This window comes from Ursus arctos, unplaced genomic scaffold (assembly GCF_023065955.2).
Source record: "Ursus arctos isolate Adak ecotype North America unplaced genomic scaffold, UrsArc2.0 scaffold_14, whole genome shotgun sequence".
Classification (NCBI taxonomy): Eukaryota; Metazoa; Chordata; class Mammalia; order Carnivora; family Ursidae; genus Ursus; species Ursus arctos.
In genome coordinates this window covers 5,611,697-5,635,740 of record NW_026622808.1, presented here as the reverse complement: position 1 = coordinate 5,635,740, position 24,044 = coordinate 5,611,697, and the positions used below count along the sequence as shown (strand labels likewise).

Sequence of the window (24,044 nt, the reverse complement as noted above, 5' to 3'; positions counted from 1 at the left end):
GGCCCCTGCAGAAAGGGCAGGACACGAGGCCGCAGCTGTACCCTGAGGCAGGAGGAGCGAATGTCACTGGCAGAGCCGAGCCTGGGACCCCGTCTCTGTGCTGAGGCAGTGGGATGAAGACAGGAAGGAATGACGTTTTGAGGACTAGGGGGCGGTGGGGGTAGGGTGACAGAAGGACCTTTGTCCCACAGCTTCCATGTTTGTTTTGTCTTTTAGTGCAGTGTCCAAATGTCTGTCTGTCCATCTGGTATAGTATGCTCAGGCCAAATGTTGGTTTTACAAAAAAAACGCTAAAGACTAAAACCAGCCCACCCTCCCCGACCCCAGGCTGGCCCAGGGCTGCCCCTGTTCTGGGAACCCCTCCCCTGTCGTCTGGGCTCAGGATGATGTTGGCAAGGCTATGTGGGGCCAGAAACGAGGCAGGCCCAGGAGGGGGTGACAGCGTCAGGGTCCTTGGTTGTTCTAGGGTCCACAGGCTCAGCCTCCCGCACCCCTTGGCCTCCTCTGGGGGCCTGCCTGCACCGAGCCGCCAGCTCTAAGGAATGGCAGAAGTCCAGAGTGCCAGATGCTGAGCTCTTTTACCTCGGGCACAATCTTCCTAACCATCTCCCAGAAAGATTGACCGCTCAGTGCCTGCAGTAAGGACCGACTAGGAGGGGAGCAGCTGCCCCGGTGCTGAGAGGTGGGGTTTCCCTCCGAGGGGAGGCCCTCCGCCTGCCTCCAGCAGCCACGAGAAAGGTCTGTCTCAGGTCTTAGGGCGAGGGCACCATCTCCGGATTCCCCCGGTGGTTCACGGACTTGGCAGAATGGGGTGATTTTCCACTGCCTCCTACCCTCCGTTCCTGAGGCCCGCGCCCTGAAAGCAGGCTCCCCACCGGGAATAGAGCTGGAGGGGGTGCAGAGGACGTGGCCCAGGAGCTGTTCTAGCGCTCCTCCTTGAACCTCCCTGGCGGGACGGGATGGGGGTGCTTGGTCATGCGTGCTCCTGGAGCGGGAGCAGAGCCGCCCAACCGCAACTCGGCCCTGCAGCAGGCTGCCTCCGCCAGCCCCGTGCCCCAGCGCCCACCTCCCCGTCCGCCGCTCTCAGCTGCCTCTCTCTGCCGCCTTGCAGATCTCGTCCACTTCGACATCCCCTCCATCCACGTAGAGCTCGGGCCGCCGCTCCGCCTGAGCCCCCTGGAGCATGCGCGGCGACACTCGGTGACCGAGAAGAGGGACTCGGAGGAGGAGTCTGAGAGCACCGCCCTCTGACCCGCGCCCGCCCCTCCCCGCGTGTACATACCTGGCCCCGCCCACCACACACCGCCCCGCCCAGGCGCGCCCCTGGGCTGGCCAGGCCGGAGTTGTGCAGACCGCGCTCACCTCCCGCCTGCGTGCCCGCGTGGGTGCAGACTTCGTTCCCTCCAGGTGGTGGCTCTGGCCTTTTGTTTGATCTTTGCCTTTTGACTTTGTGCCTCTTTTGATCCACTTTCAGCCTCCAGGCCGAGCGGGCACCCCCTCTGCCCAAAGGCTTCCGTGTCAGAAAGGTCCTTTGTGGGTGCAGGCTGGGGGGGGCGGTGCGCGCAGGACGGTCGGGGTGCCTGGATCCACCTGCAGCTGCCGCCTGGGCTCTGACAGCTCGTGGCTACGGCGGGGGGGGGGGGGGGGGCTCCCCTACAGCGCACGAGTTCTGGAATCTATAAGGCCTGGCACTGACCTTTGCCTGCTGCACAAGTCGGGGGAGGGGGCCAGCCCGTGTAAAAATCTTTCAGGCCGCCCTTACTGCGAGGGCTCTAAAGTCAATGGCTTCTAACGATTTTTTTCCCCCAACCATGTGATGGAGAGCTCCCGTCCCGCCCTTCTCGTTTTATACTTCATTTAGAAAGGTGATCCTGAGGGTGTCCGGCCAGCCCAGAGATGGCTCCCGCCCCCCCACCCCCCAGCACCGTCCACTGTCTGTCTGACAGTAATTCCAGCCCCACAGGCTCCCAGAGGCGCCCGGCTCAGCGTTCAGCTCGGGGGCCAGGAGCCTGCCTCTTCCTCCGGGCAGCCACAGGGACTAGCAATAAATCTGTTACCCAGAGCACGTGGAGGACGGGAAGGCGGCCCGCAGGGACACGAGGCTGGTGCCACCGGCCCTGCAGCGTGGCCCGCTTTGCTCAGCCGTGGCTCATCACCCCTCCCTTCCCCCTCGGGGAGCCCAGTCACACTTCGGGATTAAGGGAGCGAGACACAAATTCCGGTCATGCATGCCAAGTCACACTTTCCAAGTTTATCCTTTTAAAATAGATACGATATACCTATACATGATATAATATTTGTATATATGAAATCTATATTTGTTTAATTTGAGCCATTCAAACTAAACCAATGTATAGGTGTACAATGAGAAATTTAAAGGCTTAGTTATTTTTCCCGACACAGTGTAAAATAACCCGTCCCGTAGGGGGGATTTGCCAACTTTTGATGTTAAAAGCTTTGCTCACTTCCTGGCAAGGACAGGTCTGTACCCAGTTTGTAATGGAGCCCAGGGGTTGAAAGTTACCTTTAAATACATGTACAAATAGTTGTTGAAAGTAATGTTATTAAAATAGATTTATTATCCCTGAGCGTGGCCTATCTTCTTGTGTTGCTAATAAGCTGGGTGGGGACACGCCACCGTGCAGGGGCGCCCCAGGAGGATGCGGGAGGTCGGGCTGGGCAAGGCTAAATGCTCGGTCTGTCTCTTCCAAATCACCTGAGCTTTTAAAGCTCTGTGTTCTCACAAATACCAGATGATTAAGCACTAACCTCAGTATTGTTAAATCCCAAAGGAGGGCAAGAGAGCCAGCTCGACGTACGCTCTCTCAGCTCTCTGAGGGCAGGGAGGGAGTCTCCGTCTCGTTCTCGCCGTGGGGCGAAGCACAGCACAGCCGTGGTCTCTCATCTTCCCCTGGAAGACTTGAGTTTTCCTGAGCCGCCGTCCGGGCCCAGCTGGCATGGCTTGACGCAGGCAGAAGCTAGGCTAGAGCGGGGTGGCGGCTCGCAGGTCCCACTAGGTACCGGGCAGCGCAGCTTGGCAGGGAGACGGAGGCGGCATCGGGACGAAGCAAAGCACTCAGGTTCCCAGCAGCCTCTATTGTGTTCTGTCTTTGCAAAGACTATTCCTGGAGTCCTGTCCACGACCCAGCGTTGCGGGCCCTGGCTGGCCTCAGGTGTGCGGAGGGAGTAACTTGGCCGGAGCAGGCATGGGCACTCCATTTTTCCATGTGACTTCTTTAAAAATGGGTTCGTACCAAATTCCAGTTGTCCCCGTTCTTCCATCCAGCAGGCTCACGTCCCAAGGCGTGCGGGGCACCGGCCGTCAGAGGCATCCAACGGGGCCGTCCCTGTGCAGGGGCCCCAGGCGAGACCTGCGCGCACAGCCCACTACGCGCCAGTGCCTCCTGGTTGAGCAGAGCCCTCCGGCTCCCACCAGGCCGGTGGGGGGGGGGGGGGGGGGGGCCCGCGCCGTGCCGTGCAGGGGACACCAGCCTTCTGAGTCCAGGGTCCCTCACTGGGCCCTGACCTTCTTGCTCTGTGGGCTCGGAGGCGGCTCCACAAGGGCCCGTTTCTGCAGCGGCGCCCTGTCCTCGGGGCCGGCCGCCTGCTCCCTGGACATCAAGGCCGCCCGCGCCAGCCGCACCTCCCGCTTCTCCCTGCGCCCCTCCATCTCCTCAATGTCACCAGCGAACAGGGCTTTCAGCGGGGCCATCAACTTGGGCACCGTCAGGAGGTCCCCGAAGCAGACCTGGAAGGCAAGCCCTGAGTCAGGACGGGGATCCGGGGCCAGGCAGGAGCTGCATGGAGGGAGCCCTCTGCTCCCAGGGCAGGTGCCGGCTCCCTCCTTGCCCCCCTTTGCGTCAGCGGACCGTAGTGGAAAACAGGGACGAGGCCAGGGAGAGAGGGAGGAAGCCCTCTCCAGAAAGGGGCACCGACACCCCACTCCTGGCTTAGGGGGCAAAACTGAATGGGCCTCCGGAAAAGAGAGGCAGTCTAGCCTCTGAGAATCAGGCTCCTCAGAGGCAAACCCGGGCCCCACCCCCATTCAGGGAGGCCGGAGGGGCAAGGCTGGCTTCCCCACCAGAAGAGGGGAGCATACCCGTCTCCCCAAGCAGGTGCTGAGGCACAAGTCACCTGGCCGGGGGAACGGCCGGGCCTGAGTCCCCCAGTCACTTCCAGTACCCCGAGACTCAAGTCTGTCCCGAAGGCCCTGGAGCAGGTGGGCCCCGCCCTCCCAGCTGGTGCCAGCCACGCTAGGGGGACAGACAGACCCCTCCTGCCCTCGGCCGAGCACGCCGCCGTAGGGAGCGTGGTCTCCACCCCGCCCCGGCCCGCATGGCACTGACCTTCATGTGGTCAAAGGCAATCCCCACTTTCTCGTTGAAGTCGGGGCTGAAGAGAGGCACCTTGGCGTAGCGCTGGCTGAAGTGGTTCAGCATGGTAAAGCCCGCGTTCATCTGCACGCCCACGCCAATCGCCTGGGAGGTCGTGCTGCCCACACACGGGCCACGTGAGGCTGGTGCCCCGGCGCATGAAGAGCCCAGCCCCCACTTTCCCTCGCGTACCCCAGGAAGGCCGCCTCTCTCGCCCACACAGGCTCTCCTAAGGGCCAGGTTCTTCGCTCACGTGCCCAGATGGGGCCCAGCCGAGCACTGGCGGTCACACCACCCATCCGCGAGGGCAGCAGGGAATAGGCAGGGGGCTCCTCCCTCAGGGGAACGCTCTTGTGCCAGCAAAACCCGAGATCGGCCCCGGCGCCTCCATCCCCCTGGCAGGTCCCTGGCGTGGCTGACAGCTGATGCTGGGGCATCTGCAATACCCCCGGAAAGCCGCCCGGCTAGCACCGTGCCCAGATGGCGCTGCGGAGCAGACACAGAAACCCCGCAGCCTTGGCGGGAAGCAGGCCGGCCTGCTGTCACTGTCACCAGAGAACACAGTGTGTCCCTGTGGGGCTGTCATGGGGCTGCTCCGAGTGTCACCGGGGGGGGGGGGAGTGGGTGACCGTGGCTCAGGGCTCTCCCCTACCTGTGTGTCTTTTCCACGGCCTCCTCCTCCAGGCCGTCTTCCAGTGTGGCCTCATGTATCAGGAGGGTGGCGTCCTTCCCTAGAGTAATGAGCACGGACCGTGGAATGGAGTCCCCCGCCTGACCAGTGCTGGGCCCGGGGTCCTCCCGCTCGCTCCCCCAGCCCGGTGCCTTGTGTGGACGCAGATGACCTAGCGGTGGTCCGCTGCCTCTACTCACCCATCTGGACCAGAGCCTCGCAGGGCATGGTGTCCCCGGAATAGACCACTTTCCAGCCAGACGTGTGGACCAGTGCGCAGCCGAAAGCATGCTTGCAGTGCCGGACCAGGCAGGTCTGAAACTGCAGGGGCAGGCGAGCGGCTGTGCAGCCGTGCTCCCCGTCGCCCTCCCCGCCTGCGGGCGCCCCCTTACCTCTTCCAGCTCACACGCTGCCAGCAGCGAACCAATCAGCCTTTCAACCGCGGGGCTGGAGACCTCCGCTCCTTTCTGAAGGCACTTGGCGGGAATCAGGCTGCGAGGACACACAACGATTAAACAGCAAACATGAAAAAAACATTTTAATGTGATTCAAAGTTCAGGTGTCTGGCCGGAGAACCCCAAACTCATCATAAAGAAACTCAAATCTATCACTAAGAGGAAAGAGGAGTCAATTAAAAAGCCAAACCATGCCCCCCAGGCCGTGGCAAGGGCCGTGGCGGGCGGGCGCTGCCTGTGGCAGGGGCTGGGGAAGGCCCGCCCTGCAGACCCAGGCAGACGGACGGACCCCCCTCCTGGGACGCTACTTGGGCACTCGGGCCCGAGTGGTTTCATGAAAATCTGCAAACCAGGGCAGAACCGCAAAGAGGGCGGAGAAGAGACGGGTACGACCACGGGCAGCAGCCACTGGTTTCTGCCCTGGAGTCGCAACGCTCCTTCCCGCCCCCGTCCCCCAGGGCCTGGGCAAGGCTGCGGGGCGACGTTGGGGTTGGGGCTCACCTCACGTGCTGCAGCAGTTGCTGGCACTGGTTGTGGTACAGCTGGAGCCAGGCCTTGAGCTGGGTCGGGGCGACCACTAACAGCGGGGGACACGGCTTCCCCAGGGACGCCTGAGACAAGGACACCGGAGCCGCAGAGTCAGCGACAGGAACGGCTCCAAGGCGCAGGAGGGGGGGTTGCGGACGTGCAAGCCACTGAACTCAAATGGCTGGAGGGCCACACTCACCAGAGCCCGTTCTCTCTGCAGCAGAATATTCAGCAAGCCCTGGGGGGGGGGGGGGGAGACAGGGACACATGTCAGCCACGGCCGAAGTCGGCTCTCTGCCCGGCATCCGGGTTCTGGAGTCCTCCCCCCGCCCCCATCAGCTGCCATTCCCCAACACTGCTGTGGGCAGTGTGACTGGGGCAGGGGCCGGGGACCCAGCTGGCATCCTGTCTCTGGCTAAGGTCCCCTCCGAGCAGGCCAGCCAGGTGAAGGCCAAAGCCTTGGTGCTGCGGGACAGCGGGACGAACGGAGGGACACAGCGGCTCCCCCGCAGAGCGACTGCACCAGCGAGAGGGAAAGCCGGCCTGTCTGGGAGGAACAGGAGGAAAGGTGCGGGGTGGGGGGGGGCTCACTGTGTGGTGATCCGCGTGCAGGTGGGACACGAACACGGCAGCGAGGGTGCCCAGGACCCTGTCCACCTCGTCTCCGTAGTGACGACACAGCTGCCCGAACGTGCCTTCGCCACAGTCCAGGAGCAGGGACCTGTCGGGGCTATGGACGAGAGCGACAGTCACGCCGCCGGGCGAGGCTTTGAGGTCTGGAGGGTTTGCGTTTCAGGGAGAAGAGGAAGCAGCAGCTGTGTGCATCCCACGTCTTCCAGAACCTCTCCAAACACGAAGGCCATTTCGGATGCCCGAGCTCATTACACGAAGGGACTCATTAGCCACGAAACTCTGGAAGCCCTGAACGTATGCAGTCCCCAGAGCCACAGACGCCGGCACCCAGTTTGGGGAACGGGAAGGCAAAACCACCTAGCCCTAAGGACGCGCCTCTGATTATTTAAACTGGACGTGGCGATGCCCATCGGTGACCCCGCGGCAGGCACCGTGTGTGCATGGGAGATCTGGGTGCCCTGCACCCGCTGCCCCTGGCAAGGACTCTGGCCACCTCAGCCCCGCCGCCTCCCAGCTGGTGTGGGAGGGGCTGCAGCTGCCCCTGCAGGGGGTGACCCAGCAAGGCCCCGCTGCTGCCAGTGAGCCGGGCTCAGGCTGCTTTGATCCCGATGGCCCGTCTCAGAGCCTAGGCTCTGCAGAGTGAGGGGAGTCTCCCGCAGGCCCTCGTCCTCCTCTGGGAGGAGCCACCAGACAGGGAGCGCTGTGCCCGGGCTCCAGGGACAAGCCTCCGAGTCCAGACAGCGACCTTCTGGGGACAGACTGCGTTGCGCAAGGTCAGCCAGGGAGCAGCACCTTCGGACCGACTGTGGCAGGCTGGAGGGCCCCTCGGGGTTCCCAGAGAAGCCCCCTCCACTGCGCCCCTCAGCGCCCGGGATAGGCCGGGCCTGCCGGGCCGCTTTACTGCATCTCCTCAGCAGTGGGAGTGTGTCCCAGCTGGCGTATGTCTGCTGGGGGCAGGGGGCGGGGGGTGCACTTCTGAGTGCCGGGTGCGAGAGCGCGTTAGCCGGATGGTGGCCCTCCGCCGCCAGCATCCAAGGTGACAAAGCAAAATTTCAAAGCCGGACACCAGGCAAACCCAAGAGAATCACCAAAACCCACCCAGCGCGGGCCGAACTGGAGACCCAACACACCCACCCAGCAGTGTCCCCCGCACCGGCAGTCACCAGTTAGGGCACGGCCCAGCCAGCAGTGTAGACACCAGCTCACACTCCGGATCCGGCCCTGACCAGCTGTGGGAACTGGTGACCTCTTGGAAGGTTAGTTTAGGAATCAAGGAGATGGGCAGTCATGACTTCGTAGAATTAATGTGAAAATTCAGGGAGATCATCTCTCAGCAAGGTGCGTGGCCTACAGCAGAGCCGGCTGTTTTTATCAACAGACAGAACAGGTCAGAACCGATTAAAGGCGTTAACACCCATGACTCTCTTCCGGACGCTCGGGCCAAGGTGACAAGCTTACACACGTTTATACGGCTACATCTTCAAATTAGCCTGGGTGGGGGGGCGTGGGGGGCGGGACGCGTGTGCCCCCCGTGGATGGACATCTCCTGGGACAGCAGCAGTACCTTATGTTGACAAGTGTGGCACTGACGTTTCGAATCTTCATCGGGATGGCAGAGCCTGTTCCGAGGAAGACGATTTCTGGATACTGTTTAGCTTCCTCTGTGGAAAAACACATGTAAAAGGGTCCATTTCTTTGGGTCAGAAGCGAGCCAGCATTCAGCCATGAGAGGAGTAAGTCCAGCCCCCCAGGAGGGGCTGGGGCTCCCACCTGGTAGGGGTCCTTCTGTAAGGACCTCCTCCTCTGGGGGCAGGGGCGGCTGGGGCTGTTTGTGGGTACGGGGTTATCCAGAAGGCAGAGCATAACCCCGCAGCCTTTCCCTCCAGAGACCTGCTCTTCGTCCGCTACGTCACAAAGGGCACGTCTTCGGGCTACAAATCATTTACCTCGAGGGGCTCAAGGGGCTGGCGTCCACCTGGCATCCAGCCCTCACCACCAGACCTGTTCTTCCTGCGGGGACCATAACTGCCCTGCTGGGGGGGATCCCCGGCTTTACAGGGGTCCAAACAGATGCAGAGGGGAAGGGGCAGAGTCAGGACCAGAGTCTGGGGAGCTCTCCTGTGTCCCTTCCGTGAGAGGGAAGGCTCTACACCAGCCCAGGCGGACTTCCCCGGAGAACCTGCCATCGGGGGAAAGACCATCTGGCTGCATTAATGCCCGCCGCTTTCTAGTCCGGCGTGCTCGGCTTCTGGCATTCGCTGAAAAGCATGCTAGAAAAACCAGCTACCGGAGCAGAGGTCCCCAAGCTCCCCCTAATGACTTTTCCTGATGGGGCGACAAGAGCCCAGCAAGGTGGGTGACGTGGCCAGATCTGCCGTGGCTCCCTAGTAGCCAAGCCAGGACCAGATCCCAAGTCAGTGGAGGCCCGGCACAAAGTTCTTTCCGGGTCTTGCAGGAGCTCCCAGGGCCGTGGCACACGGTGCCTGCCTGCTACGTAAGGGCCGGTCGCCATCGCCCAATGTTCGGATGGAAATGGTCTTGGTGGGGAGGGTAGGCAGGCAGGCACGGGTGTCTTTAGAGAATAAAGCAGCACTGGGTTATGGAACTAGACCTGGTTAGTTGGTGCCAGGCGGTCATTCTCCTTGGCACTTTGAAAACACCCACAGGAGGGCAGCGGCCAGCAGAGGAAGGCGGCTCTGTGGTCATCCGCTCACCTGCTGAGGCTGGGACATCCTTCGTGGCCTCCCGGTATTCCTGCACGCTTTCCTGGAAATTGGGGAGCTCCAAGGCCTCGGCTATGAATTCATCGGGATTGCAGACAATAACGGCATCCCTGCAGGGAGGACAGCATCTCAGTGACCAAAGCAGGCGCGTGGCCTCAAGCAGACACCGGTCTGGATATCCAGAACCAACTTATGGGTACAATCTGTGGAAAGTTGTCCAAATCAAAACGGCAGTCCTGTTCTCCTGCTATGTGGAACCCTTCTCACTGAAGCGGGGTTCTTGAAGCACGTTCTAAATAGCTTCAGCCCCTCTGGACATCTCAGCTCAAAGTCTGACGTCCCTGGCAATACTGACGTCCAGCAGGGTCCTGACTTCCGCCCACCGGGTGCCACCAGCACTCCCACCCCCTGCCAGACTGTAACAACTACAGATGTCTCCAGACGTGGCCTAATGTCCCCTGGGAGCCAGAGGAAGGGAGGGGAGCAGGGTCAAGCGGTCCTAGCTGACCAGCACAGCCCGACAGCAGCGGCTCCCACACGAACGTGGACACAGCTCATCCCCCGAGAACCTGATCTGGCACCTGGGGGTGGAACCTGGGGCTGCATTTCTAGCAAGGCCCCGATGCTACGACGTGGCTGCTCCCAGCCACACCAAGAGGCCAGCCTCAGACTGGGCGCTAGGCTCTTCACTCTGACTGGGCGCTAGGCTCACCCCGGAGCTCACGGGGCGAGGCCAGGCCCGGCTCCCCGGATTCTAACGCAGGAGGCCCGGGATGTGCACTCTGCCCGGTGAAGGGGAATCTGGGTATCGCCAGGCTCATTCTTCAAGGTTTGCAAACCGCCCGCGCAGCTGCTGACGGCAAACCCCGAAATCCCACGCCCGCGTCTGTGGGCCCGTCACATGACCGCGTGGTCTCTCAGAAAACCCAACACCAGACCCTGCTCGTCCGGCTACAACTAACACGGACACAAGGCAGTGCACAGGAAGCTTCCACCTGTTCAGGATGCAGGTCGGACACATGAACCAAGTGGAGGGGTTACTGGCCGCACCGTCCCCGGGCAGAGCCTTTCTGGACGTTACCGAGGGCCTCAGAACGGGTCACACCACGACCCAGTAATCCCACATCTAAGAATCGCCCAAGGGGACAGAGTTCCACTCACATTCTTACACACAAGAAACATTGAACGCTTCATTAAAAGCACCTAGAAACGTCTAAAATGAGCAGACATCCCTCTGGGGGGTACCCATAAGTCTCGTTCCTGAAGGCTACGTAAGGACTCAGGAAAAGATGGACCTGTCAGGCCACGGACCCACACACACTCTTACCAAAAGATGTATTCCCCACGTGTTCCAATTAAAAAAAAACGTTAACAATCGTTATCTCTTATCTCGAAGGATGGGATTACGGGTGACTAATCTTTCCCGTCAAACGCTCATGTTCTTTGTTGTAAAACAACAGGCGTGTATCACTGTTACCGGGAGGGAAAACACGTTCAGGAAAGAATCATCAGTGGCCTCTTCTTCCTGCCTCAGCCCGACCACAGCAGCCTCTGGGGGCCGCTTTTGCTCAGGAACTCAGCCGCACCAGTGCATTTACTAGTGGTCGAGGCCCCGTCCGTGGCAGGGGCAGAGTTCAACACCCAGGACACACACCGCATGGCCCGTTCAGGCTGAACTGACCGCCTGGCCCTTCCCAAGAAGGGCTTGGCAACCCCCGATCTAGACCCTTCCATTAGCTCAGAGTCGCACAGACCTCTGCCACTCCCTCCGCGGACGGAGCTGATACTTGAGGAGACATTCGCCCCGCACTGTGGGCACAGGGAAGGCGGCGTGTTCCTCCTGGAAGACACAAATCGCGCTCGGTGGAGAGAAAGAACAGGCGAGGGGCCAGGCCAGGGGCCCGCGGGGGGACGCTACCTGGCAGCGGGGGGCGGTGAGCGGGGGGAAGATGGTGGGGTGAATAAGGCTGAGCTGCGTCTGGATCTTGTGGCTGCGGAGATTGTGGACCGACGAGCAGCTCTCGTTCAGGACCAGGTGCTGGGTGGCGGGCCCAAACCTATGGAAAGATGACGGTGCGCTCACAGCGTCCTTCAGGGGGACTCCCACCGAAGGGGTAGTGGCAACACCAGGAGCAAAGATGGTAGAGGGAAGGGTCCAGAGAGACCAACTGGCGGCTCCAGAAAGACCGGCCGACACAGTCCCACAGGAGTCTACTGCCTCCAAGTCCACTGCCCTCTCCAAACCGAAGCGCCTCGGGGGGTGCTGGAAGGAGCCCCAGAAGAACCCAGAAGGCTGCGAGGTCAGGAGCCTCCAGCCAGGGACTGCGAACGAAGTGGAGTACGGGCGGAAGAAAAGGAGGCATCGTAAGGGGACCGTTAGGACCCGGGCCCTCCAGGGAGGGCAGGCAAAGGAGGCCGAAGAGCAGAGCCTGCAGGGCTCATGAGGAAGGAGCGGAGCAGGCGCCTGGGAAGAGCAGGAGGGGAGGCTGGAACAGCACCAGGCACCATGTGCTCCGAGTTCAGCTCAAACACTCCCTCCCCTGGGGGGCTGAGCTTGACCAATGGGGCCCCGAAGAAAGGCAGGGTGACCTCTTCTCCAGTTACTAAAAGTTGGTAGACCTCAGCCTTGCAGGAAGAGGGGAGGAGATGGAATGAGATGCAGAGTCATCAACAACCCCCTCCCCCCCGCGCCCCGTCACTCCCTAAACTGAGGCTGTTACTCTACACTCGAGAGGGGACCATGGAGAGGTAAGTACTTCTTCAGAGGCCGAGTGTGGACGGTGGAAGCGGGACGTGCGCGCAGCGCGCCACCTAGCGGCGGCTCTGCGCCAGTGCTACAGCTGGCCGTTCCCCCAGCTCAGGGAGGGCAGGGAGCCCCCAATGACCAAGGGGAGGGAGAACTCCAGGTGCGAGGGGAAGGACAGATGGAAGTGCGTCCTACCTCTCCATCCACTGCTGGTATCTGGGGTCCTCAAGCACACACTCTGGGGCCATGTGAGCCACCAGCGCCACGGGGGCATCGGCATTTCCTTGGTACCTGGTGGAAGGGAGGAGCGGGGTTGCGCTTTGTCCGGTGATGCAAACCCAGGACCTTCACAAACAGTGACCGGGCAGGCAGGGCAGCGTGCGGCCTGCTCTTGGGGACTGCAGTGACCCATGGCCTCCACGCCCAGGCCAGGCTGTGCCGGGGCTGCTCCTAGAGGTGCCTGAGCCGGCAGGGCACCGACCTGGGATTCCTCTAGTCCGAGGCTCTGGGGCTGCCGCCACCACCCCCCCAGGCCTCCTCACTCAGAGCTGAGCCTCCTCCTGCCACCTCCGCCTCGGGGCACAGGGCTCTGACGTGCGGAGCAGGACCCAAGCTCTCCCGGCCTTTCACAGGACCTTCCCCCGTGAACTCAGGCACCCGCAGTCCCACCTTAACGTCTGCCTTCCAGCAGACCCGAGCCACGGGCATGGAGAAATAAAACCGTCTGTACTTCCACCGTCTAGAGTTGTCACTTACTTACAACGCTGAGGTGTTTCCTTCCAGTTCCCATTTAAAAATATATATATATACGTGCAGTACTTTCTTCTGACCCCTCCCTGCCGCCCCGCGTGCAGACCCGGGAGTTCACGGGTCGTGCAGTTACACCTGACAGCATCGCGTCAGCACACACGCCCCTCAGCTCACAGCGACTCAACGCGGCTTTGCTGCCCACGACCTGATGACAGCACAAAGCCTGAGCCACCATATGTCACCCGGATTCACCCAGTGAGAATGAAGTCCATCTCGGGAAGAGCTTCCAACGCTAACTGAAAAGCCCTACAGATGCCCGAAAAAGATCCGCTGTGATAAGCAGAATAAAACATGAAGTGCAAAACATAAATAAGAACTAGGGACAGGAAAATTACAGATAGAATAAACCATTAAGAATGGGAGAGAAATGAAAACAATGACATGGGGGGGCACAGCTTCCCAGGATCGAAGCTGCCATGCCGCCAATGAGTCCATGTTCTCGGGCGATGGGAGGGAACGGCACGGGGACCTGAGAAGAGCAGACCAAAGGTGTGCCCAGACGGAGGTTCTGTCGCTTAACAAGGACCCTCGACCGAGACGCCCCCACACACGTCAGAGCCGCCTACACAGATCCAACACAGGCAAGCGAAGAAAACTTACTTGGGTAAAAAAAAATAACCCAAATAACGACTGGGGTATTCATTAGAACTGAAGAAAGTCCTAGGATTTGTCCAGGCTTAGCACGCTAACTGGCCACTGGTTTTCTAGGCTGCAAGTGGTCTCTGGCTTTCGATGCTTTCTAATTTCACTTCCAAGGCTGCGCGCACAAAGCCCACCAGCAGGAGGCTGGAACTCAAGCGTGGGCTTCCGCAGCCACGGCTCGGTGCCAGGAGCGGCCACAGGTCAGGCAGACACCCTGACACCCCGTCGATGCCGGCCGGGCTCCCCCCACCCCCAGAGCCCTCATTACCTCTTGAAGGTGGCGTTCTCACAGATGGGTTGAATGAATCCTTCGTCGGGACATTCTACCACAACAAAAGCAACACCAGGATCTGGAGGAGTACAGATCTCTTCAGGCAAAATCTGCAAAATCACTGGGGTCACGATTCTCTCCCGGGGCAGAGTCACAGCTCGGCAGACACACTGAATGGCCTTCAAGTCAGCAGCCCACCTTACCTAATCCCCCTGAACAAGCACAAAACCAACGTGAGGCTCACCACCCACGCCCCGTATGCCCCGGCGGCCGGCTTGCGGAGGGCGTTTCAAAGCCAGTGTGGCCGTGAAGCCAGGCAGGACATTCAGGGTGCCCTCTGGTCTGGGGCCAGGGGCCCCAAATCCACCCCCAGGGGTCTGTTGCTAGACAATGCTCGGAGCTCCAGGACAGGGGAAAGCATCCATCCCGTTAGGGGGAGGACCCTTAGCAAGTCCTAAGTAGACACTGCGGATACAGCCAAACGCAGCCGGCATGGATAAGCGGGACAGGTCCGGATAAGAGACCCTGTTGTATTGCTTGGCCCGGTGAAGGAAATCCGAGCTGCTCCACTGCCCTCAAAGGTGAGGTCTGGACCCGTGTTCCAGGCGCCAGCCTTCACTGCCAGGACATCACGGAAACAGGCCGTCTCACCTCTCTGCCCTCATAAGTGACGCTCTTCCCGTCCTTGACGGCAGCAATGATGGGAGCGATGGCTGCTGTCCCGCTGAAAGAAGGGGCCAGCTGTCCGTGAGATGGGGTGTGGCAGGGACACGGGTGCCCCCCCCGCCCTAACAGCCCCGCAGTCGTCCCCCCGCCTACACTCACACTGGCAGGCCCAGCTCCTTGGCTTTGAGCACCAGGAAGTTTCCCTTCTTCACGTGAAGCTGTGACAAAGAGAACATAAACGCCACCTCAGGGAGGGAGGAGGAGGAAGCCTGGCTTTGATCAACCTCTGTCCAAGCGCACCTTTCCGGTTTTACTCTCATGTCACCTTCCCCTCGGGTAGAGGCGAAGTACGCTATATTCCAAGCCGTCTTCCGAAGAAGTCACCTATTCTGGAATACTTTAGGACTAGAAGCTGAAGGACTTAAAACACGGGGCGTTATTTCCCCACGTTAACTTGTTATCATTTAATAAAACACGATGCATTTCCCAAACAAAAAGGCTCCTTCAGGGGCACCTGGGTGCACAGCGGTTAAGCGTCTGCCTTCGGCTCAGGGCGTGATCCCAGCGTTATGGGATCGATCCCCACATCAGGTTCCTATGCTATGGGCCTGCTTCTTCCTCTCCCACTCTCCCTGCTTGTGTTCCCTCTCTCGCTGGCTGTCTCTATCTCTGTCAAATAAATAAATAAAATCTTTAAAAAACAAAAACAAAAACAAAAAGGCTCCTTCACGTGTCCTTGAGGACAAGCACCTGTGTTCCCCCGTCTTGCACTCTGCGTGTAAGTGCTAACGGAACGTGACCGGCACTTGGTCTGACAGACCCGATCACGCAAATCCCTGTAGGACACAATACTACAGTGACAGGGGCAGGGTCATAAAAGCGTGGACGGTCTTTCACGGGTGGTTTTCACGAACCTGCGACACGGCACTGCTTTTACCCTGGAGAAAAGTTGTAACGAAAAATCCTCGACACACTCTTACTGCGTTAGAGGGCAGATGACAACCCTGCCACAAGACCTCATAATCGTCATTCTGTGCTTATTAAACGTGTACATTTTTTGGGATCTACTTATTTCATATGGAATTAAAAAAAAAATCAAAGTGCATAAAATGTTAATAAATCTTTCAGTACTGAATTACACTTGATTTTCCTTTTCTTCCTCAGGTCTTTTTTTAAAAGGAAATTACTCTTAGGGCAAAGTCTCCGATTTGGATCCTCAAGCCTTACTAGGATTCTAGAATTTCCTGGCTTGGCAAACGCTATCCTAGAGGAGGGATTACAGCTTTAGTGTGTGCGTATAATGTGAAGATAATTAGCTCGGATGACACCTTTAGATGATGACATGAGAAAGGCCTGTTGTGACCATTGCCTCCACAGACCCAGATGGGTTTCAGGATGGAAACCGAGTGCTCTAACGTTTCCCAGGGACTCGCACACCTAAGGCAGGCGATACCCCTCCCTCTATGATAAGCTGAGCTTAACCCACGAGAAACTGTTCCCACCCGAGGGTGCGGGGTGTGCAGAACACAGAGGAGAAGCAGAACGCGGTCCCCTGAGGCCCCGAGCTGGCAGACAGCTGTCTGAAGCCCGTGCTCTCCTAGCAGAGGACCGTCTGCGTCTCAGGCCCTCACGTGCTGGGCCTCTTTTCTCTGAGCCCCTGGAGCTTGGACTCGCTCAGCTTTACTGCCTTCCAAACCCTGCAGTGAGCAGCAGCACGTTGCCTAGAAGAGGGACAAGGGCCCACAGGCTGACCCGTGAGAGCAGCTCTCAGAAGGGGCAGCGAACAACAAAGGAGGGACAGAAGGGCCAGGGCCGTTGCCTGCGGCCCGTAGCCTCGGGAACAGCGGTCCGGGAACAGCCAGGGTTTACAGGGGTGCGTGGCCCAGCACACACAGCCCATTCCAGCACATCCCATGGCCTCTACCGAGGACAGCGGGAGGGACCTAATACAATTACAGATGACCAGAGAAACCTACTTGAAAAATTATTTTGCGGCCTAAAAACTCAGAAATACACAGGGAACAAGCCTATCAACAAACCGTCCTTCACTTTTATAAAAACTACTACTGAAATGCGGTAACGTGATACTGATAACATTCTCCTGATACTGACAACGTTCTCGCAGCTAATGAGGATTACTACTGACCTTCCGGAAGAGCTTTCCCTGGGGGGGTGATCATTTGGATAAGAACTATGAACATATTTTAAAAGTCAACGTTACTGCTCAAAAAGTCATCACTGCCCACAAAAACACAACGTGGAGCCTTACGGCGGACGAAAGCGTTTGCTGCAGGGCACCGGCTTTTAGCGCAAAGCCCTATTAGAACTAGCATCCGTCACATTTTTAAAACACTCTACGGTAACAGAATTTTCGTAGAAGGGGACTGACGTCAGATCTGTGGACACCGGCCTCTGGGAATGCTAGCCAACGTTAAAACGAGCCCAATGCTACTGGCTGAACAGCTACAGTCGAAGGATACAGAGTAAAACAGAGCTGGAGGGGTCTGAATGAAGGCCCGATTCCCCTGAAGGCAAACTAGGCTGTCTTTATTGCTCCCGTGCAACATGGCCAATCGCGCGCCAACATAACCCGGGGACTCAGGAGCCGCTAGCTTTGAGTCACTGGACGAGAGCTCACCGAGGGTCCCGTCACATGCTTGCTGAAGGCCCACCGCAGTGGCGCCTGCTTACCTTACAGACAAAAGCTACAACCAAGGAGGGGTCCCTGCCGCTCTTTTTCTGGCCAATACCTGAGGAAAAACAAATCTGATTGTAACAGGGCAAACGGGAGGGTTCACGGGCTTCACAGGCCGACGATCATCTGAAGTCTAATTCGGCTTCGTGCCAAATTAAACGGACGTGGCGGTCCCATGCAAAGGTCAGAGCAGACACTGGTGTCCTTCCCCAGCAGCCCTGTTCTCTCTCCTACTCGCGCCCGAGGTCGGAGTGGATGGAGAACGCAAACCGGAAAAACTTAAGAACTGACTGGTGAGACTTGAAAAAGAAAAAAAAGATACATTTTACCCAGATGTGGAAGAGGGAGAAAAAATAAGTTTGCGATGTGCTTTACAAACAAGCATATGTGAAACACCACAAAAGCCAACGAGGCTGCAGAGAAAACGGGGCGTAGGTCCATCGCAGGGAGGACGGCTCCCGGGGTCAGCCCCTTCTCAGTCACCAGACACGACCCAGGCAGGAAGAGGAGCAGATCAGCCCTGCCCGACGCCGGACCACAGCCCCCTGAAGGGGTCCCAGTCCCCCAGCACATCTAAGCTGGGGATTTGAGCTCTGTTTCTCAGCAGGCTGTCCTGGCAGAAAAGGGGCCGTTCCGCTCACTGACCCGACTGGCCGGCTCAGCAGTTTTCTGGATTCATGAAAAATTACTTTGCGTTGATGAACAGGGTGGAAGCCTCCGTATGAACCAGTCTGCCAGACCCTGCTCTCCTCCGGGGAAAGCGGACACAAAGTCTGGGGCCCAGCCAGGGCCGGGGGTTGGGGGTCAGCCACAGAGCTCCGTACTGCCAGCTTCCCGGCAACCCACCCCACTCTCCCCCGGGGCCAAGTCCCAAGCACGCCGAGGAGGACGGACCAGTTTGACACACAGGCTTGTTATGGTAACCGTGCCAACGTGGCACAGGAAGGGGCAGCAGATTAAGATAACCATTCGCTGGCCAGGTACGCTGTTCTGTGTTAATAGGATTACCGTCCAGAAGGTGCTGCTCGTTTTCAGCGGCTCCGGAATCCGAAGACCGCCCTGGACTGAGTCGTTCCGGACTCGGAGATGGCCAGTCTTCTCCACGCTTCTGCTCACCTGGTTGGTGGGGAAAACCATCAAACCCCACGCCATGGAGGCGTGCTCACAGCCAGGGCCCCGCTGTTCCCACGAGTCAGAAGCAGAGTGCCACTGAGGCAGCCTGCCTTCAACCACAACTAGTTACCTGTCCCCCTTCTGACCTGCTCACAACACTTCTCTCAGCTAGTATTTATGGGAAAGTTTACCAGTGGAAACTAGTATTTATGGGAAACTAGTATTTATGGGAAAGTTTACCAGTGGAAACCTCTCCAGCATCCTCTCTCCAAAGGGGTACTTACATCTGTGGCAAATAAACCCCAAGCAATAAATGTGCACATCTGAGAACCATCTACTTTCTGACACTATACTTAATTATGTAACATCCCAAAGTAGAACCACGATCGTTACCTAGGAGTTAAACGTGTCTAGAAGACTGAAAGCTCCCCAAGGGCAGGAACCATGTGTTAATTCCTCAGCTGAATTTCCTAATCATGTTCAGAACATAAAACTGGGTACACAGAGCCAATATTCCAGCAGTTTCTATCTTTTCCCCACATTTTCCTCGCCTGGACCTGCAGCCCTCCCTCCTGCTAGGAGACGGGACTTGCGCGCTCACTGTATATGGGGATCTGGAAGACGGTCATGGTCTCATCCTTGTATTCTGGTGCCGAGTGGGGCCGCACAGCTGTGTGAGAAAGACCAAGGACAGTGACTGCCGTGGACGGACACGCTGGGGGAAAAGGAGCTTTCCAGATCTCCGACCACAAGCAACTGGTTTACCTTGGAATGCTGCTGGGAATCTATACTAAAGCCAGAATCTCTGAATAAATGACAATTTTTAGGAAAGAAGCACCCATATATTTTTGCCAGCTGTTAATATTTACTATGCTAAATAAAAAAACATATTATGATCACTACCTGTTATAATTTAAAAAAGAAACCAATTCTCAAATTTAAGAGGCGTAAGTTAACACACAGCATTGTGAGGCCAGGGAATCTACTGTCTCAACTGGAAGAACCAGAATTCACTCTGAAATAAAATATTAGCATTCCTAATTGAAGAGGTGCCTTGACAAGCCGGGGAGGCACACGGCCTTCAGGAAGGGGCCCTGCTGGCCTCCTGGGCTAGGCCTCCCCGCAGGAAGAGGCCGCGTGCCTCCCAGCACAGCCGGAGCAATGTGGCTGAGAACCATCTCTCGCCTACGTTTGGGGACGGGATGTGGGGGCACAGAAATTGCAACAGGCACTGTTTTCTAAATCCACCTCAGTAAGGAAGCATTTGGTTTTAAGGTTTAATGGAGTCCCAAGTTTTATGGATTCTAGTTTGGGAGACTGGGGCATATATGGGAAAGAGATGGCCGATTACGAGTCAGACTCAGGAACATACCCAGGTCTATTCCTTTCAATGGACCGGAAAATATCTTGATAGCTTCTAGGTATTTTTCCTACAAAAGACAAAGAAAGAAGCAGTTATGGTTGTACAAACGCAGAACACAGAAACACAGCAGCACACGAGATTTATCAAGACGCATCAACATAGGGGCGCCTGGGTGGCTCGGTCGGTTGAGTGTCCGACTCGATTTCGGCTCAGGTCGTGATCTCAGGGTCGTGAGATCCCACCCTGCGTTGGGCTCTGTGCCCAGCGGGGAGTCTTCTTGAGGTTTCTCTCTCTCCCTCTGCCCCTCCCTTCCCCCACTCACCCACGCGCTCTCTAAAATGAGTAAAATCTTTAAAAGTACTCATCAAGGGAAAAAAAAATCAGTATTTTATTGTACTTTCTTTTTTTTTAAAAAGTTAGCAGATGGGGGCACCTGGGTGGCTCAGTCAGTTAAGCATCTCCTTTTGGCTCAGGTCATGATTCCAGGGTCCCGGGGTCAAGCCCCACGTTGGGCTCCCTGTTCAGCAGGGAGCCTCCGTCTCCCTCTGCCTCTGCCCTTCCCCCTGCTTGTGCTAATAAATATATAAAAATCTTTAAAAAAAAAAAACCCACAAAACTTTAAAAAAGTTAATTTTGTCCCCCCACCAGCTTTGAGATGTAACTGACACATAATATTAAGTCTAAGCTGCACAAGAGGACGATTTAAGTCTATACTGCAAAATGACTACCACCAGGCAACAAACATCGAACACCTCACGGCTATAAATACATCTTTTTTTTTTTTTTAAAGATTTTTTATTTATTTATTTGACAGAGATAGAGACAGCCAGCGAGAGAGGGAACACAAGTAGGGGGAGTGGGAGAGGAAGAAGCAGGCTCATAGCAGAGGAGCCTGATGTGGGGCTCGATCCCATAACGCGGGGATCACGCCCTGAGCCGAAGGCAGATGCTTAATCGCTGTGCCACCCAGGCGCCCCTATAAATACGTCTTAAAAAAAAAAAAAAAGGCATCAACATGAACGTTAGTACTTTGAACCGCCTTTACACAAATATTTACGGAGTGTCCACTCTGTGGTAGGTGCCAAGGGTTCAGCAGTGAGCAGGGGACAAGGTCCCCGCCCTTGTGAAATGCAAAATCCAGTGGCGAAAGAACAGAAACAGATGAGCACGGACAAGCGGCTGGCAGCCGTTGTGCTAAGGATCTGCAAGAAACTGGAGACACACAGGGGCCGGGGCACCACCTGTCTGGAGAGTCAGGCGGGATCCTGGGTGCACGTCCTTCCAGCGGGGCCCTGAAGGCTCAGAAGCAAAGCCCTGGGATGGGAGGGGGCTTCAGGGAAGAGCCGAGAGCGGCCCATGGAGCTCCTGCCGGGAGACCTGAGACCAGAGACAGATGCCGAGGGCAGGCAAGGGCCAAGGCCCAGAGGGCTCGCAGGCCCGATAAAGGTGTTTGTGGGGCACTGCAGAGAAGCCCCGAGGGTTCTGGGTGTGAGGCGCCTACACGTGTGCCCCAGAGAGGCCCCGCTGGCCACTGTGTGGGGGTGTGCAGCTGTCACAGTGGACAGGGGCAGGAGATAGCAGATAAGGAAGGCTTTAAGGAGGAGACAAATGGCTGGATCTGAGGCACTATTTTGGAGACAGAATTAACAGGACTTGGTGACTGGTTACCTTTCACGTTTTTTTTTTTTTAAAGATATTATTTATTTATTTGAGAGACAGAGAGAGAAGCAGACTCCCTGCTGAGCAGGGAGTCCAATGCAGGACTCGATCCCAGGACCCCAGGATCATAACCTGAGCCAAAGGCAGACGCTTCACCGACTGAGGCCCCCAGGCGCCCCGCCTTTCATCTTACGAACTGGGAAAGGAACTGTCAGCCAACAGGGCTAACAATGTGCACAGAGCTTCTCAACAATGTTCAGAAGCTGGTCTGAAGGTATGAAGAGGTCTGAAATGTAATAAAAATAAATGCTAACATTCCCTGTGGGCCTCGTGGTGCCCAACATGCAGTAAGTTGGTCTGGTGTTTCTTATGTGTATTTCGCATAATCCTTAGCAACTTCACAGAATTCACAGCCGTCTCACAGATGAATAGACTGAGGCTCTACGAGGTAAAGGAACTCGTGCAAGGTCGTACAGTTACTCTGGCTTTGGACTCAGGTCTCTTTAACTTGAAAGGCTCCACCATCCCTTAATTCTGGAGGGCCAAAGATGAATGTGCAGAAACAGAAACACAAAAAAAGGAGGGGTCGGCTCTGAGAGCTGAGTCAGGAGGGACTCACCAGTTGTGGGGGTCCAGAAAGCACACACTTCGGGAGCCCGGTTTCCTTTAAGGTAAGAATCATGCCTGGAAGGAGAAAGAACATCCGCTGTCTCATCACCATGCCCTGTAGCTGCCACCAGGAGGCCTCCTCCTTACTTCACCAGCTCTGTCTCTGCTTGTCCTCATTCCTGCTCCTGCACAGTGATCACAGGCCCTGGGCAGAAGTGACTCCTGCTGGAGGTGCAGGGGACACCAGATATTCCTCAAATGCCTCCAGAATGGGCAGGGCTGAGACTGGGACCCGGGATGCAAAATCTCACCGAATGAAAGGACGCCCTTAGGTTCTTCGGCCTAGGCACCTCACTGCCTTGCCCTGCAGGGGCTCAGCTCTGAGAACGGGATGGGCTCAGCCCTGCACGCCTTCCTATCCATGTCACAAAGCTTGTGCACTTTGACAGCAACACAATCTTGACCTTCCTGGTTGGCGGACATGAATAATGGGGTAATCCGGGGAGTGGGTATCCGTGTGTGGCTGCCGAGAGTCTCAGTGGTGTGTGTGTGTCCTGTAACCATCACCCACTATACCCTCCAGTTTACGGGCACGTATCTCCAGTCTAGCAACTCAATAAACAGAGTGGATGACAATGCCTGGAAGCAGCATTCCTGTTCAAATCTGTCCTTTTGAGTCATAGCTTTCCAAGCTGTGGCTGACAGGGCAAGCATAGAAAGAATTCCAGCTCCCCTGGCCTTGGAAGATCGGAGGAGGAAAAAAAAAAAAAAAAAAAAAAGAACAAGGCAGGCTAAGATCCCAGAGACTTCCCTCCAGCCTCTGACCTCAGAAAGAATATACTTACCACACAACCCCCCCACATTACACCAGTGCATTCGGGTCAGGAATATGTTATCCAAACGAGCCACCTTCAACCTAAAAATGACAAAACATTTGAGCAGGACCGAACAGGATGACTAGGGACTCTCTTTTCGGCTTTAGGAACACTCCCGTCTCTCACCGGGGCTTTGAAGCCCCATGAGCATCTCCGCCCCAAAAGAAAATGGTTGACTCACTTGTGCTCCTGCATTAGCCTCTGGACGCCTTCTCCACAGTTGAAGAGGTACCTACGGGACAAACATCAGGCAAGATACTCAGAAGATGTGACTCTGTAAAATTTGTGCCGCGGTTTTAGATGCTTTATTGTACACTGCAGAGAACAAAAAAACACCCAAAAAACCGACATTGTATTGCTAGCAGGCTACATTTCTGGCATGAGGCTGCTGCTTGTGAACCCTCCCCGGGAGAGGCCAGCAGGGGGCTGGGGGACTGGTAACAGGCTGGTGCTGGGGCAAGGTGGGTCCTTTCCCCCATCACCTCCTCACCTGACCTGATACCCCAGAGGCCAACCACGAGGTCCCGGTCTGCGGGCGCCCGGGAGGGAGCGCGGCTCAAAGTGTGCCAAGCGGGGCCTCGGGATCCCCAGGCTGAAAAGAGGACGCTCACCCCCAAGTCTGGGGCTCTTCCGGGGCTCCCGGGAACTCCACCGGCGTGGAATGTAAGGCATCAGGGATCTCCCACCCACCCACCCCCGACCGGCCAGGGTCGGCTGCAGCAGCAGAATCCCACACACACGGGTGACGCGTGGGGGACCCCGGCGCGCAGCACGCGGGGCGGGCGCGGCGCACTGACCGGTTGTACTCCGAGAACACGTAGAGCGCCGCGCCCACATCCCTGCCGCCGGCCGCCACCACCTGCAGGTACACGGTGTTCGGGCCCCCGGGCTCCCACGAGGCGCCGCGCTTCTCCCGCGTGCGCAGGTGCCGCAGCGGGTCCTTGGGCGGCCGCTGGCGGCGGGCGGGTCCCTGCGACATGGCGCGCCCGGCCGCGGAGCGCAACAGCAGCACTGAACGAAGAGCCCACATGCACCAGCCTCCTTCCCAACGCACCGGGTCACCCGGCTCCTCGTGCCCCCACGCCCCGCCCCTCCGCCGCGCGTGGCGGGCCCAGCCAATCAGCGCGCCGTGAGCTGAGCTGCCCGCCTACGCGAGGCCGCGCGTCCAATAGAGAGGAGCCTTGCCCCTCGCGGCTTGTCAATTGGCGACAGC

The 24,044-nt window shown here is 57.6% G+C and overlaps 2 protein-coding genes across 2 annotated transcripts in view; one reads left to right on the top strand and one right to left on the bottom strand.

Annotated features, from left to right (window-relative positions):
• The window catches only part of ARHGAP44 (Rho GTPase activating protein 44), a 163,836-nt gene extending 161,248 nt beyond the window's left edge, over positions 1-2,588 (top strand). Inside the window, exon 20 of the mRNA XM_026521026.4 lies at positions 1,112-2,588. Within this exon, the coding sequence (XP_026376811.1) occupies positions 1,112-1,251 (140 nt within the window). The 3' untranslated portion in view covers positions 1,252-2,588. The remainder of the gene's footprint in view (positions 1-1,111) is intronic.
• ELAC2 (elaC ribonuclease Z 2) lies at positions 2,237-23,920 on the bottom strand. Its single transcript, XM_026521024.4, has 24 exons — positions 23,629-23,920; positions 23,013-23,063; positions 22,802-22,872; positions 21,967-22,031; positions 19,698-19,755; positions 18,927-18,995; positions 18,221-18,328; positions 17,209-17,267; positions 14,677-14,735; positions 14,503-14,575; positions 13,849-13,961; positions 12,324-12,419; positions 11,301-11,439; positions 11,137-11,222; positions 9,374-9,492; positions 8,224-8,320; positions 6,618-6,756; positions 6,226-6,264; positions 6,000-6,109; positions 5,436-5,535; positions 5,244-5,364; positions 5,026-5,104; positions 4,347-4,491; positions 2,237-3,748 (listed from the first exon to the last, which is right to left on the bottom strand). Exons 1-24 carry the CDS (start codon positions 23,859-23,861, stop codon positions 3,512-3,514), a joined length of 2,466 nt encoding a protein of 821 aa, XP_026376809.2. The 5' UTR covers positions 23,862-23,920; the 3' UTR covers positions 2,237-3,511.
• Positions 23,921-24,044: the final 124 nt, after the last annotated feature.

Excerpts from the sequence above, each read along its gene's own strand:
- ELAC2 (XM_026521024.4), bottom strand. The coding sequence starts at position 23,861 with ATGTGGGCTCTTCGTTCAGTGCTGCTGTTGCGCTCCGCGGCCGGGCGC. Across the intron at positions 22,032-22,801 it reads TAATGTGGGGGGGTTGTGTG|GCATGATTCTTACCTTAAAG; the intron begins GTAAGTATATTC and ends TTCTCCTTCCAG. Across the intron at positions 17,268-18,220 it reads CGAGCAGCACCTTCTGGACG|GTATTGGCCAGAAAAAGAGC; the intron begins GTAATCCTATTA and ends GTTTTTCCTCAG.